Raw genomic sequence first — 15,436 nt, 5'->3', positions numbered from 1 at the left:
ACTTAGAAACTTTATGCTCAGAATACTTAGAATGTTTTTCCACGCTTTAAAATAACAACGTTGATCCTTTTTTATAGAGAGAATATTCAAGCTTCCATCAAGTTCCTACTTCCCCCTCAATCCCACGCTCACCTTAACTGGGAAGTTGGGATGTAAGTGGGAGAAGTTGAGGAACACGATTTCACTAGCTTGACTCCCAAGTTCAACGTGCTTCCTTAATTTAAGCAAACAGTTTTTTTTGAGTCAGAAATCAGTTAAAGATTTATTAAAAAAATAATTATTTATTATTTAAAAGGATAACTAAATAATTAATTAATTTAAAAACTTATCATTTAAATTAAAGAATTATTAGATAATTCTATTTATTTATAAAATTAATCTTTTCAAAACTGATTTTATCTCTTCCTTAAATTAAGGGTTTTCAAAACCGTTTTAAAACTTATCGTTTAAAACTTTTTTGAGTCAACGTCAAGTTCCTTCAGGAATTTCAGGTTCTTTCAGGAATTTCGAGTTTCTCAAGGATTCCTTCCAACACTTTTATTTCTTAAGTTCGTACACTGAATAACTAAGTATCTAGAGTTGTGAGGATCTCTTGAAAGCTTGCATTCATCATCAAGTCTTCCAAACTCTGTTGTTCCTACACCGGAACATAATGCTTTAAACATGAATCTTCTGTTTTAACCAAGACTCATAAACACCATTAGTCAGAGTTTGTTTTATGTAAGTCAATCATCAAAATATTAAGGTAGTCAATTCAACAATTGTGTCAAAAAAATATATGTAATAATCGAGCACCGATCAATGCTCTAAGTAAAACATGTTGTTGATCAAAATAATATTCAAATAGGAAGCCTTAATCATAAATTAGAATGATGAATAGAATCACAGTATAAATCGCATGTATTAATTAACTTGTTTCTACATTTCTAATATAAAACACAAATCACACTACAAATTTTTGTAAATCTAACTTAAAACATAAGTCATTCATGAACCGAATTCTGGCACAAAGGACAAACACGATTTTCATAGAGACATCTAAGTACACAAGGCTCATGAAACACATGCTCGCAAGGCAACTTCGCAAGAGATTTTGACCACTTTGTTACAATACTAATATCATCGTCATTAACAGGAGCCTTAAGATCTTTGTCCCCTTTTTCGTCTGTGATTTTCAATTTTTGTAGACATATACGACACGTATCCTCTCTTTTCAAAAACTCACTATCATTACCATCACCATTACCATCACCATCGTCAATACTAAGCCTTTCTAGCCCCTTGATAACCAGTACTTCCTCCTCAACGAAATCATCGGAGGTAGCAACACACTCCTCAAACTCCTCTTCATTACAAACTCGATCAGGACCAATACGAAAAAGCCTCAAATTATAAACTTCAATCCTCTTTAGAATACCACTTTCATGATCCAAACCTTCTTGTTCTTGTCTCTTAAGAGACTCAACTCTTTTCCAAATATCATCACTTAAATGATTTAACTTTTTCATCAACCAATTACCAACAAGAATATCGTTTCTATTCTTAGTGGCTAAAAGATCTTGAGCAATATCAACCCTACACAATATGCAAAACGGGTTAATCAAGTGAACTTCCTTTGTAGGTAATTTTCGCATGCTCAACATTCTTCGACCATTAGTATGGTAATAAATTAAGGTTTCGTAGTGATCGAAGTTTAACCTAACTTCGAGTTTCCTAGAGGAAGAACACGAGTTAGGATTAATAGTATCATTATTAGTGTCATGGCTACAAGGAATTAGGATGCCACGATCATGAAGCTCTTCAAACCTATCGATTAGACCTTCTTTTTCTTCCATACTAATCGAACTTCGTTCAATGCTTGAGAAATTTTAAGGAGAAATTATGATTATCAAATTATTATGTGTAGAGGACAACAATTGAGCCCTTATGTATAAACAATCTAGATAGCTCATGTCCTTAGCTTGGTTGTATTAGGAAATTAATTTAGAAACTAACTAATAAATCGCTAAAGATAATTTAGGAAACTATTTTAGTGCCCTATTAATATAAAAGATTTTATACATATTATGCTATTCCTTGATCCTAATTAAGCTAAAGAAAAGGTTTGTCCAACTTTGATATTTAAGGTCGGTCTAGAAGATTCATAAGCCTTAACACATTAATACATTATGTATAATCTAATCTAATCTAATATATTATATAAATAAAGTAGGCATTGGAGAGCATTCGGAACGCCACGTAAGAAATATACTTATTTCGACCAATAAGAAGAAAGATTTGTATTTTATTTTTGAATTAAAAAAATTATGTCGCCACCTAGATAAAAGTAACGAATTAGATTTGATATATCTAAAATTTTAATGCCACGTAGATTATAATCCACAAATTAAATTATTTTAATGAAAAAATATAAAGTAAAAATATAGGAAAAGATAAATTTATTAATTCAATACTACGAGTATAAGAAATCCAAAAAAAAATATACTAAAAAATATTTAAATGATAAACAATAAATCAAATAATTAAAAATCTTAGGTGTTCGTTAATTATAATTAAATTAAAATTTGTGATACCTACCATTATAAATTGACACATCATACGACACAAACAAAATTTCGTATCAATAAAAAACCCCATCAAGCGAATTTTGTTAGTAATTTTGTGTTAATTTTTGCTCATCAATGGCCGGGTAATTTTTAACTTAATTTTTTTTTAAAATCCTATGTTTAAATTAGTATTTCTAATTATTACTTACATTGTATTATTTTGAGATACTCAACGATTATATGTTTATGTTTTATATACTAAATGTTTTTTTACATACAGATCTAACACATCATACGACACAAATTAAATTTCGTATCAATACAAAACTCCATCAAGCGAATTTTGTGTTAGAATTTTGTATTAGTTTTAAGTCATCAATGTCCGGGTAATTTTTAAAATCTTATGTTTAAATTTATATTTGTAATTATTAGTTACATTGTATTTATTTAGGATACTTAACGATTATTTGTTTATGTAATGGCATACGATTAGATGTTGTATACTTAATATATGGATGACTTTGGTTATATTTGGAGGTGATGAAAAAATTCCAATGCATAGATTTGATTTTATATCGCAACAATTTTTCATTATTGGTAAATATATTGATTTATTTTATATGAATGTAAAGATTTAATTTATATCAATTTCAGTTTGGCTAACATTTCACGGTTCAATTTATCCATTGATGTAGTAGGTTTGTTGTGGATGAGGTTGGTGATTCTATCGAAATAAAAGATATTGTAAAACAATAAATAATGATTTAGGATTTAAATTATTAAAAATTTATCATTTCACATTAAAGATTTTACATAACGGAAAAATATCATATTTACAATTTATTTATATTTAATAAATTCATTATAAATTATAGTTAAAAAAAAATTAAACTTTTGTAATTTTTTCTGAAATTATTAAATACAATAAATCAAATAATTAAAAATCTTAGATGAAAAAATCATGCATCACACGGGCTTCCATCTAGTTTTCTTTATTTAAAAGGTGAAGGAAGACAAAACAATAATTTCTACGCCTGCTATCTCCACTTTGTGAAAAGTTGTTCTATGAAAAATTGAAAATCTATCCATTTAATTTTATTATTTTTTGATAAATTTTATATACTCAGACATATATAACATAGATGTCCTCAAAAGAGTTTTTATATACTCCGTATTTGATAATGTTCTAGTAACAAAAATACTTCATTCATTCCTAATTATTTTATTTATGGAATGTTTTCAATATGGAATCAAATTTTGATCATTAATTCTCACTACTTTATCGCGGATAAGGACTCTACAAAATCATGTCCTCAACCCTAGTCTCAATTGCTTCAAGCAACGCTACAATTATTAATTTTTTTTTTTTCTTTTTTTTTTTTTTTTTGTGAAATACTCGCAGCGTAATGACTAGTCTTATCATCTCAAGTGCTCCACTTAAAGCCCAGAGTTTCTTTACATTCACAAAGGTTATGAGATCGAACCATCAACTAATTGGTTACGAAACAAAGTGAGCGAGGGACCGTACTCCGATAAGCTAAGACGAACTTGGCTTAAAGTTTAAAACAAACCCTTTATTGTTCGATTTCCAGAGAGGATAGCAAACCCATTTAATGGCTCATTACTATCAAAGTATCAAATTTGTATAGCAAACCCATTTACATCTCTACGACCCTAGTTATGGGTTATTAATTCGTTATTTAATTTTTATCGGCCCATTAGCACGAGGACATGAAAAAATGTTGAACCACAGTTGCGAAAGAGACCTACTTGATGGGCCAACTAAATTCACCAATTCATTGCAGCTTGTGGCAATATATAAGCATTTAAAGTACAAACATAATCATCATGTGTATTGTAATTTTTATTTTTTCAAATAGGAAAAGCTTTGTTTATGATAAACTATTTCTATGACATAAAAAATATGTATTACATCTGCATAAAGAATTTAAATTTAACAAATACATTACAATTGAATTAAATAAAAAATAATAATTATGCTTGCACCAACTTACAATTTTATATTCTCTCTGTTTTTTTTTTTCCTTACACTCCCTCATACTTTACAAAGTTTTCGTAAATTACGTATCTATATGGAAAAAATCAATAAAATTATCCGCAATCAAAAGGTTAAGCTGATGGTTGAAATTTGATATCAATTTATATATTCTATCAAAAACAAATAAATGTGGTACTTGAATAGACTAATTACACAAATATCACTAGGTTGCATGATCCTAGACAAACATAATTGTAAATTTTAGATCACTCACTCGGTTGCATGTTTTTGTGTTATTAAGGCACATCTCATCTCATAACCTGTAAAATTGCAACTTTGCAACTAACAAAGTCATATAAACATGTGATACATAGGAATCCAAAGCGTTACACATAATATTGAACTATATATTTGTATGTATACGTTGCTATTTCCCTAAACTTTTATCTTTGGATTCTCTCTCTCATTGTCTTGTTTTTCAAGCATAGTTTCTCTTTTGTCTTGTGTAACACGGCACCTACCTAATTATATTATATAAATACTAATATAATTACTTTATTTGGTTAATTAATTAGATCATTGATAATTAGTCACCGTTATCTGACGATCGGATCTTCTTCTCTAAATCGTGTTGGCAAAAGAATGATAAGCTATGAAAATCATGTGCATAAACTTCTAAACAATTAAATAAATTTTTTTTTTTTTTATATAGACATCTCCTGAAAATCAAAACAAAAGTAAATGTTTAATATAATAAACTGTGGTACTTATTAATTTATATGATCCGATTTATGTTGAGTAACACACATGTACAACAGCAATATTTGTGTGGTTGCCGCGTTACTCATTCGATTGCAGGCGGGTACTCAAATTTAAAACTTTTAAATTTTAGTTTCATCTAAATTTATAGACGTTTGTTGGCGGGTTAATTAATCTAATAAATAAATATTTTAATTATAGTGGCATCAATGATCATTTTCTATCAGAAATCTATAATGATTTTCATGGTTATGTCCAAGTGCTATAAATATTGATAAAGTAGTACTCGAAATGGGGCTAACTTAATTAAGTCAACATCGAAGATAAGTCATACCACATGAATGCAATTCCGGTAACTTTTAATCGTAAAATTAATTGGGGAATCGATCGATGAAGTAGCCTATCTGATTTATACAAGTACATGTTGTCAATGCTAATTATCTTCTTTCGTTTTTTCAATGTGGGTCAATTAGTCCAAACTTACTACATGTGGGTTTTTCATACCAAATTTTCTTGCTCAATCCTTCCATTTTAATCTCGGCTTCTTGATAGGGTATACACGATATATGCTTGTATTTGGTTTTAACTTTAAGATAAGTTTCTTTTGAGCTAAAATTGACAAACTAACACGTTATCCATGTAACCAACTTTAGGACAAGGTCTATAAGTTTGACAGCATATGCATGTGACAATTGTTTACGAGTATGTACCATTGTATACAAGTATATACCCAAACACGACATTTGTAATGGTGTCTAAGTAACGTAACATATCCTTGCAACTTATTACGGAGTATTAATTATGTCAATGCCAATTCAAAAAACTTTCATTATGTACAAGGTACATCCTGTCTCATCTAATGCTCATCTCCATCTTATATTATCAGTTTGTTACACTGAACTTGTACACGACACAAACTAGCTGGAGAACTTTAATCATACATGATCCAAGACAAAATTATTTACACTTTACACCCCCATACCCATTGCCCATGTACCATAAAACTCATCGTCGTCTAAACCACCACCATGTGTCCATGTGATCGATCGGAATCCGACCGTGATTGATCCCGTGGCGATCGGAAGAACTTAGCCGTTGTACTGTTGCATTGCTGGTGATCTGAATTGATTATTAAACTTTGACATTATATTGCATCATGGTATACATAATTTGCCTGTTTTGGTGACGTAGTTGGTGTCTAGGATTCTTTATAACTTTAATTTGTTAGGCTAGTTAGTTGCCTTTAGATCACGGCATCATTCTTTTTACTTGTTTTTTTCTACTTGCATGATTTATGTCTTTTTTCTTATATAAAGCTTATTAGATTCCTAAGGTAAAATATTATTTACTTTCATTATTGGCGCGCCAATGTTATCCATGGAGAAAAACATCATGTACACTTTTGTGGCTTTGCGCTAAAGATAGGCCTATGACCTATGGATTGAGTTAGATTTGACCTGATAAAAGGATATGTATCTCACAATCATGATATTGTACGAGTAGTCAAGTAGGATTAAATCTAACAAAGGGCTTTTTAGGGGTGCAGATTTTCCATCCTTTCTCTCGACTCCTAAGGGCCTAGTATACTAATTGGACAGGGTGACTCGAGACATTGATCTGAGTCGATTAGACTTTCTCCTTTCCTTAATTTTTTTTTTTTAAAGAGTCTTGCTCAAGGTTGGTCTTTTTACAGCCAATGGTAGAACATTTTTTTGGAAGGAGTGGACCTTGATTCCCTCCAAAAAAAAAAATCATAAAGATATTCTATCTTTTTAAAAGATTGATAAGGATACAAATCTAAAATCACAAGTATGTATTATAATCAAGATGTCAACGGTTCAACCTCAACTCTAAATAATGAAACTATATATACTACCAAGATTATTATTTGTGTTTGTTACATATATTTTATTTTCTTAAAGAACAAAAAATTCATCATTAATTAATCAACATACTGTATATATAATAAATATTATTAAACCTAACTAAAATGTAATTTAAAACATAAAATTCAAACCAGATTGTTTCGATTATTTACTCTAATTTGAACAATTGTTATGGGACTTGTTAAACATCGCCCGCGTTTTTCTACATAAAGCCCACATTTTTTAAAAATGTTGACATTATTGCCCTTGTTTTAATTTTTACCGAAAATAAAATTTTTCACTCATAAAAAATGTGGAGCAGGACTGGATCGCCGAGTGAAACCGAAGAGCCCTCAACGTCGGCTAGATGCACCGGAGAGACGCCGTTGACGCCGGAAAAGGAGGTACGAAGCCATCTAAAACCACGAATTGGCGGCTGGCGTCCTGCCGGGACGCCGTGACCGTAGTGGTGGCGCCTAGCCAGGACGCCGTCACCGTGGCGGTGGCGCCTGGCCAGGACGCCGCCACCGTGGCCGTGGCGTCTGGCCAAGACGCCGCCGCCACGGTGGCGGCGTCCTGGCCAGGCGCCACCGCCACGGTGGCGGCGTCCTGGCCAGGCGCCACCACCACGGTGGCGGCGTCCTGGCCAGGCGCCACCGCCACGGTGGCGGCGTCCTGGCTAGGCGCCACCACTATTTTTTTTTTTTTTTTTTAATTTAATTTAAAATTTGTTTATTTTTTGATTTTTTTTGTGTTACAATTTTTTTCTTTTTTTTTTGGTTTTTTTTTGTTTTGTTTTTAATTGTTTTAATTTGTTTTTGTTTTTAATTTGTTTATTTTTTATTTTTTTTTTTTACAATTTTTTTCGTTTTATGTTTTTTTTTTGTTTTTATTTTTTTGGTTTATTTTTATTTATTTAATCTAAAGTTTTGTTTATGTTTTTTATTTTTGTGTTTTGTTTTTTTTTTTTTTTGAATACTTTTTGTTTATTTCTTTGTTTGTTGTTTATAATTTATTATTGTTTTTGCTTTTGTGCTAATGTTGTGTCAAATGTATTAATTTAATCTACTCTTATGTGATTATATTTATATGTTATTGTTGCAGGATTATGGTGGAGACGGAAATGATTATAGTGGGATTTTTGTACACGATGGTCTGTTCGAAGATGCTCAACAAGCGGTTGATTGGGCGAAACAGGTTGCAATTAGATCAGGTTTTTGTTTAGTAGTAGCAACTCATAAATCTCAACGGGATGGTAGAATGGATCGCATTTTGAGATGCGACCGTTATCGCAAAAGGGAGGAACGAGATTTCAGTCAAGCGATTCGGTGTGATACAAAGCGGAAAGGTTGTGGGTGTCAGTTCAGAGTAAAGGTTCGACAACAGCAAAGGGGTGACGGTTGGGAAGTGAAGAGTTACGGTAAATGGGGGTATCACAACCATGAGATGATCGCATATGAAGTGGGTCATCGACAGTTAAGTGGCCTAAGTCCTGCTGCGAAACTAATTGTAAAAGAAATGAGTGATGCTCAAGTGAAGCCTGCTAAAATATTAGCATCTGTGTTGGAGAAATTTCCTGAAGACCAGCCAAACCGAAGACACATCTACAACGTCAGACATAAATTGAGGTTTGAACGGTCAGAGGGAAGGAACCCTATACAGCAGCTTCTACACCAGGCACAAGCACGTGGTTACCTGTACTGGTTTGAATCTGATGAAGACACATCGGAGGTGACTCATTTGTTCCTTGTGCATCCTGATTGTGCTGATATGATTTCGTCTTGGCCATCTGTGATTCTGATCGATTCAACGTACAAGACAAACAAGTATAAGTTTCCACTGGTTGAGATGGTTGGGATGACTCCAACGAACCAGAACTTTTTGATTGGTTATGCAGTTATGAAGGATGAGACGGTTGCGAGTTACCGTTGGGTGTTGGAGAAGTTGAGAAATTACATCGGCCCAAGTGTTCAGCCATCGGCCATCGTCAGCGATTGTGAGGGAGGTCTCTTTGCCCCTATAGCGGAGCCGTTGCAAACATCTACAAGTGTGCAGTGATGCATTTCGGCCTTGGTTTGCATGCTCGAGCTTACTATCCGTGTACCACGGTTCTGCCTTGGTGTTCGCGTGAGACCGTCACCAGACCGGTAAGAGAGGTTGCTATTGGATTTCTGGGGCCGTCATACAGACATTTCATCCGACTGGACCTGTCACCCGATTTTCCGGTCCCACCGATTATACCAACGTGGTACACCATTCGTACAGCAAGCGTAGAGGGCTGGGATGCGTTATATCATGACCGGGTGCAGCAGTGGAACAATCTAGTTGCCTTTTCTATGTGACCTAATATTGCTATTGCTATGTTTTTCCCATTTATTTAATTTTCGGATTCTAATTTTCGTATTTAGTTTTCCCATTTAAATGTGAACCTGTATTTAGTTTTCGTATGCCCACTAATTACAACTTAAAATAAAAGTTATAAAAACTAAAAATATAATGTCAAATTCTAAGAACTTAAAATAATAATTATAAGAACAGATAATGTTAACTTTTACAAACAACTAGGAAAATGTTTTATAAAAGCACTGCCGACATATCAATAATCTCTCTGTGACGCCCACTGCCACTGCTCAAGGGCCCGTTCCAGTTCATCAATAACAGCTCTGCCTGTTGCAGTCGTCATGTTGTCCCTCTCCTCAAAAAGTCTGTGTCCCAACTGCGTCATCTTTCCCATCCACTACACATAACAAAACACATAAAATTCAATAACGACGTATTATGAGACGTATTATATGGAAAAAAACACAACTACAAATGTCTTATGAGACGTACCGCATCCACGGCAGTGGGCGGTGGCACATACTCGTATATCCACGTCTGTAACAACGTCATACATCCAGTGATACCTGCCGCATCAGCCCGGCTCGAGAATCCTAACTGGCGATACATGTACGCTAATGTAGCCGACCCCCAAGAAAACTGGCCTACTCTGTCGGGCTCACACGCGTCAACTATGTCGCGTGGCCTGAGCTTGTTTCCGCTCTTATCCGGAAACAAGGTACACCCGAGAAGAAGAAAAACATATGCAGCCAGCTGTGTGTCCTGCGTCCTACGTGAAGTGGGGTGCAAACATCGCTGCAAAACTGCTGCGATCTTAACACCGCCGTGATCCCACACACCAAGTGCCGCTGTGTACAGCGCAGCCCTATCCACCGCCAACAGCTCCGCCAATAAATCTGCCTGATCCGCATCTGTGACAACAGATGCTCGGTTTCCCTCTACGGGAATCCCAAGGATGGCCTCGACGTCATGCAACATGATCGTCATCTCACCGAACGGAAGGTGGAAAGAGTTCGTGTCCGGCTGCCATCGCTCAACGAAAGCCGTGATCAGCGTCGAGTCAATCCTCTCATGCATGGTGGCAGGAAGGTGGCTCACTCTAGTGGCCCTCAATCGGCCGACCATCTCGCTCTCCTCCGGCCAAGCCTCAGCCCAACTACACAAGAAGTTACAAGTCCTCTCCCGGGTTTGGCATTTCAAAATGCCGCTATCCAAAGCCCGCTCTTGGTCCTCCCAAATACGGGTAGCGATGTGTCCTAGAAAGCTAGGAATCACACTCCCGTCTATAGGTCCCCCAGCCACCTCGCCCCTCACCACCCAAGAATCATTAACGGCCCTCGACCGTTTTCTGCTAACCGCAGACACAGTGGACGCAGATGATGTGCCAGATCTACTAACAAATCTACCATCTCTACCCTTACGCACGTCTACCCTACGCGTCTCATACACATCATCAAGCCTCTGACTGAATGGACCGTAATCATCATATGGTCCACTCTGATCGTCCACATCCTCATCTGCATCCTCCTCCTCCTCCTCCTCATCACCATCATCATCTTCATCATCCTCAGAATAGTGCACCCGTTCTCTACGAGCCGAGGCCGAAATACCACGGGATCTAACGTGTCTGGGCCCCGAGCTCTCCATTGAGTTCATCGTACTTCTCATAATGTCCATACTCTTCCCAGCCCCAGAACGAAAATACGATGCCTAACACAAAATAACAAAACATGTAATATGCAATATAAACATGTAATATAAACATAAAAAAAGTAATTAAAATAAATAAATAAAACAATATACATATGATGGAAAATAAATTAAAAACATTACAAAATATTAACAACCTAAAAATAAAAAAATTAATAACCTAATAAATAAATAAATAAAAAATTGGAAAAAACAAAGAAAAAAAAAAAAATTACCCAAAAAAAACAAATTGGAAAAAACAAAGTGAAAAATATAAAATTATAAAAACTTAAAAAAAGAAGAACATCAAAATTTTAAAAAAAATTTATAAAAAAAAAAAGGGAACATAAAATTTTTTTTAAGTAAAAAAACTAATTCAAAAAAAAAAAAAAACAAAAACAATAAACAAGAACATAAAATTAAAAATTAAAAAAAAAAAAAGAGGAACATAAAATTTAAAATTAAAAAAAAGAAAAACAAATTTAAAAAAAAATCAAAAAAAAATTAATTATTTTCGAAAATTAAATTTCAAATTTAAAACCAAAAAAAAAAAAAAAAAAAAAAATAAAAAGGCGGCGGCGCCTAGGCCAGACGCCGTAACGGTGGCGGCGGCGTCTAGCCCAGACGCCACCACCACGGCGGCGGCGCCTAGGCCAGACGCCGGTGCCGTGGTTCTGGCGCCTGGGCCAGACGCCACCGCCACCGTCACGGCGTCTGGCCTAGGCGCCGCCGCCGTGGTGGTGGCTTCTGGCCTAGGCGCCTCCGCCGTGGTGGTGGCGTCTGGCCTAGGCGCCGCCACCGCCTCCGACCTTTTTTTTTTAATTTTTAAACACAAAATTAATAAAAAATACCTTCTCGCCGGAAAACCGCTGTCCACCCGCCGCCTGTGCCGCCACTTCCTTGCCGGGCCGCCTCGACATCGCTCGGAAAGTTTTTTAGAGAGAGAAAGTGGAAGTAGAGAATAGAGAGAAGAAATTGTGTTTTTTACTTTGAGGGCAAAAGTGACATTTCACTCTAATTTTGTGGGCTTTATGTGGAGATTCGCGGGCGATGTTTAGCAATTCAGATTGTTATTAGTCCATAGATATAATATCATTATCATTCGACTATAAATGTCATCTTTAAAAAATTTAGTCCATAGGTGTAACAATTTATCGTTCAACACTAGCTTTATATGTGGTCAGCCACCATATTCGCTTAGTGTTACAGCGGCTACACAGTGTTGCCAGCTGCACAGAAAACACAATGATGATCATCCAAATAATGTTTGTTTCTTATAAAAATAATTTTCAATTCTTTATTAGCAAGTACGTACTAAATATAATTAATTGCAAAGTTGTTGATTCACAAAATATTTAATTCCAAAATTCATGAAAAAAAAGAGGGAATCCTAACAAAATTTCAACTTTCCCGCGAAATGTTGGTAAACTGCTAATATTTTAAATAATTTTCTTGTCATCAGCTACTATGCACGTGTTTCCTAAGCTTTATTTCATAGAATCTTAAGATTTTTAGCAAATTGTTTCTTTGTTATATAGAACTATAGAAGTATCCCTTTCCACTATTAGTCGTAAATTAAAATTTTATTAATCAATTTGTTAATATTATCCCTTGTATTTCCTTTATAAGTGGCACACTGGCACCATGTCCATTATTTTCATCATTTAACATGCCTCCTCGTAGACTTACTATATGCTCATTTGGATCTTACCTTCAATTATACTCAATGAATGAAGTTATGACTTCTACCATAAGCCTCAAATTTATTGATCATGGTAGGGTAAAAGGGTCATATTCCTACTTGTAAAGTTGTATTATAATACTAATTACGTCTAGATGTGACAAAACTGACCCGACCTGAATTATCAGATTTGAACCTGAGTTGTACTAAAAATTGGATTACCCAAACTGAATTATTGGCTGGCTTGTATCTGAGATTGGATAGTCGAAATCAAACCTATTCCGAAATAAACCAAACCTGAATTGACCCGACCAAAATCAAATTTAGTTGAAATGAATTAGTCTCCATTGATAAATTACTTTTCAATAGACTAGCCAAGTCATTACTAGCTAGTCTACAACTTTATTTATATAGTGACTTCTTTTTACTTAATCTAGCCGAATCTAATAGCTATAACCAGATTAACCTCGTAAAAAAAAGTATTAAAGGTCAATCAAATTAATGTTTCATTTTTATCAAATCGTAACTTTTTGTGGTGGTTCTTACTTTCATGACTAGCTAAGTCATTTTGATTTAGTCCATTAAAGTTGAAAAAAAAAAAAAAAGGAATCTTTGGTTTCTTATTGGAAAATTGAAACATAAAATCATTTCGGATTGCATATGCATGCCTAATATATAATCTTGTTTTCCTAGATTTTCTTCACTGATTATGAGAAATAACCCTTTTTCGTTCTAGACTTATCAAATGCATTTTCTTACTTTACCTTAGCTCATAAATATTGGATGGCCTACAAATTGAATCATATCTCAACAATACAATTAGTAAAGCATATGCTAGTAGGCTATGTTGAAATATTTAAGTGTAGTTGGCAGGTTAATTATGATTGATCTATATATAAATTAGCATCGCATCATTTTAAGAAGCACAAGCCTATGCATCAAGTTCGTGCTTTGGTATGGCTCGCGTACTTATTAGGAATACACTGAAGAATTTGATTTGAGCAATATATACTCAAATCAATGATGCCTGAAATGTGCAACTACAATTTATTTGCGTAATACTGTATAAGCCTTTACAAAGTAGTGGCGACTCATTGTATATCAACCCAATTAACAGTTAGCTAACTAGCCAAACTCAAGCCAACTAAATAGAATAACTCGGCACGTTAATCTATTGTTCCTTGTAAATATCTCTCCAATGATACTTCTAATTAATGAACCTCAAATCATCTAAGCTCATAGAATTATGTGTTAAGGAATTCTTAAATCTATACATAACATTCATGAAATTCAAGAAAATGATGATCATTATATAGTTTGTAATCTTGAACTTGATGCTTGCATTGACAAATTGTTAGTTTCTGACCTAACAGTACTACCACCAACTAAACCCAATTCCATGACAAATGAATTACTATAAGTAGTTTATAATTACAGTTTTAAACTTTTAATAGTACCAAGACAGCAAAGCAAACATTTATGCCGACAAATTAAACTTATGTATATATGCTTCTTCGACATGCTCGCATTGTTGGTCTGAGTCAAGCTTTTGAGGATGCGTTGAGCATGTTCAATCGAACGGTGGATTCTGACATTTTGAGTAATCCTACTGAGGTCGCTGCCCCTAAATTCATGAAGAAATTGGCAGATATATATTTCACAAAGGTTACCGATTCTGCAGAATCCACCTTCTCTTTATCTCCTCGTCAATCAGCATTGTGGAAATCGCAGCAGGGAGATCACACCTCTGCTTGGCTTCGGGCGGTTCCTATTTCAGGGCTGGGTCAGACGATGAACGCAAAGACTTACCGGTGTGTGTTGTGCTACCGCTTGGGTATTCCATTGTTCTCTGTCTCGAGGCCGTGCTCTGCTTGTTCAAGGGTTTTTACTGGGGATTTTTTCGGTGATCACGCGGTGTCGTGTGCTGGTATAGTGGGTATTAAACATCGGCATAATGTTGTGCGGGATATACCCTTATTGATGTTTGTTATCGATCTGGGATTTCAGCTAGAAAGGAGGTTGACATTGGGTTGTCTAGAGGGAACGACGGGGCCCTCAGACCTGCAGATGTGTTACTTTATTCTTGGGATCGTGGTCGCGATGTCTGTGTTGACTTGACAAGGTCTTCTCCTTTGACACAGTCTGGGTTATCTGGCTTTGTTCCTGGATGGGTTGTGGCTGATGCAGCTCATCGGAAGCGGGTCAAGTACGAATCTAGTTGTCGGGCAATTGGATATGGCTTCCTTCCTTTCTCTTTCTCTACACTTGGGGAATTAGAGAAGGAGGCGGTTGCATTGCTGAAGCGGATCCAGAAGTCCTCGAAGACTCAAGACATTGGGGCACGTGCTGCTGCTCATATCTTCACTAGAATAGGTTTTGCTATAGCTAGAGGAGTGGGGGCCCAGATTGTATCTCGGCTTCCCACTAATTTTTTGTAGGTTGTATGACTTTGTCATTTTTGAGATAATAATAATAATAATAATAATAATAATAATAATAATAATAATAATAATAATAATAATAATAATAATAATAATAATGGACCTTCATTTTTCAT

At 34.9% G+C, this 15,436-nt stretch overlaps 1 protein-coding gene across 1 annotated transcript; it reads right to left on the bottom strand.

Moving 5' to 3' along the window:
* Positions 1–9,558: 9,558 nt before the first annotated feature.
* LOC110709725 (protein MAIN-LIKE 1-like) lies at positions 9,559–12,147 on the bottom strand. The gene is made up of 3 exons (XM_021887953.1): positions 12,050–12,147; positions 10,002–11,219; positions 9,559–9,906 (listed from the first exon to the last, which is right to left on the bottom strand). The coding sequence occupies exons 1-3, from the start codon at positions 12,116–12,118 to the stop codon at positions 9,766–9,768; spliced, it is 1,428 nt and encodes a 475-aa protein (XP_021743645.1). The 5' UTR covers positions 12,119–12,147; the 3' UTR covers positions 9,559–9,765.
* Positions 12,148–15,436: the final 3,289 nt, after the last annotated feature.

The sequence above is a fragment of the Chenopodium quinoa genome, unplaced genomic scaffold (genome assembly GCF_001683475.1).
Source record: "Chenopodium quinoa cultivar QQ74 unplaced genomic scaffold, ASM168347v1, whole genome shotgun sequence".
Taxonomy (NCBI): domain Eukaryota; kingdom Viridiplantae; phylum Streptophyta; class Magnoliopsida; order Caryophyllales; family Amaranthaceae; genus Chenopodium; species Chenopodium quinoa.
Note: the sequence above shows the minus strand (reverse complement) of the source record. Positions and strands in the feature narration are given on the sequence as shown.

Bases quoted from the DNA above. Each gene is read 5' to 3' on its own strand.
- LOC110709725 (XM_021887953.1), bottom strand. From the start codon at position 12,118: ATGTCGAGGCGGCCCGGCAAGGAAGTGGCGGCACAGGCGGCGGGTGGA. The intron at 11,220-12,049 runs GTATTTTTTATT...ATTTTGTGTTAG, and splicing joins AGCGGTTTTCCGGCGAGAAG to GCATCGTATTTTCGTTCTGG. The intron at 9,907-10,001 runs GTACGTCTCATA...TGTTATGTGTAG, and splicing joins CGCCCACTGCCGTGGATGCG to TGGATGGGAAAGATGACGCA.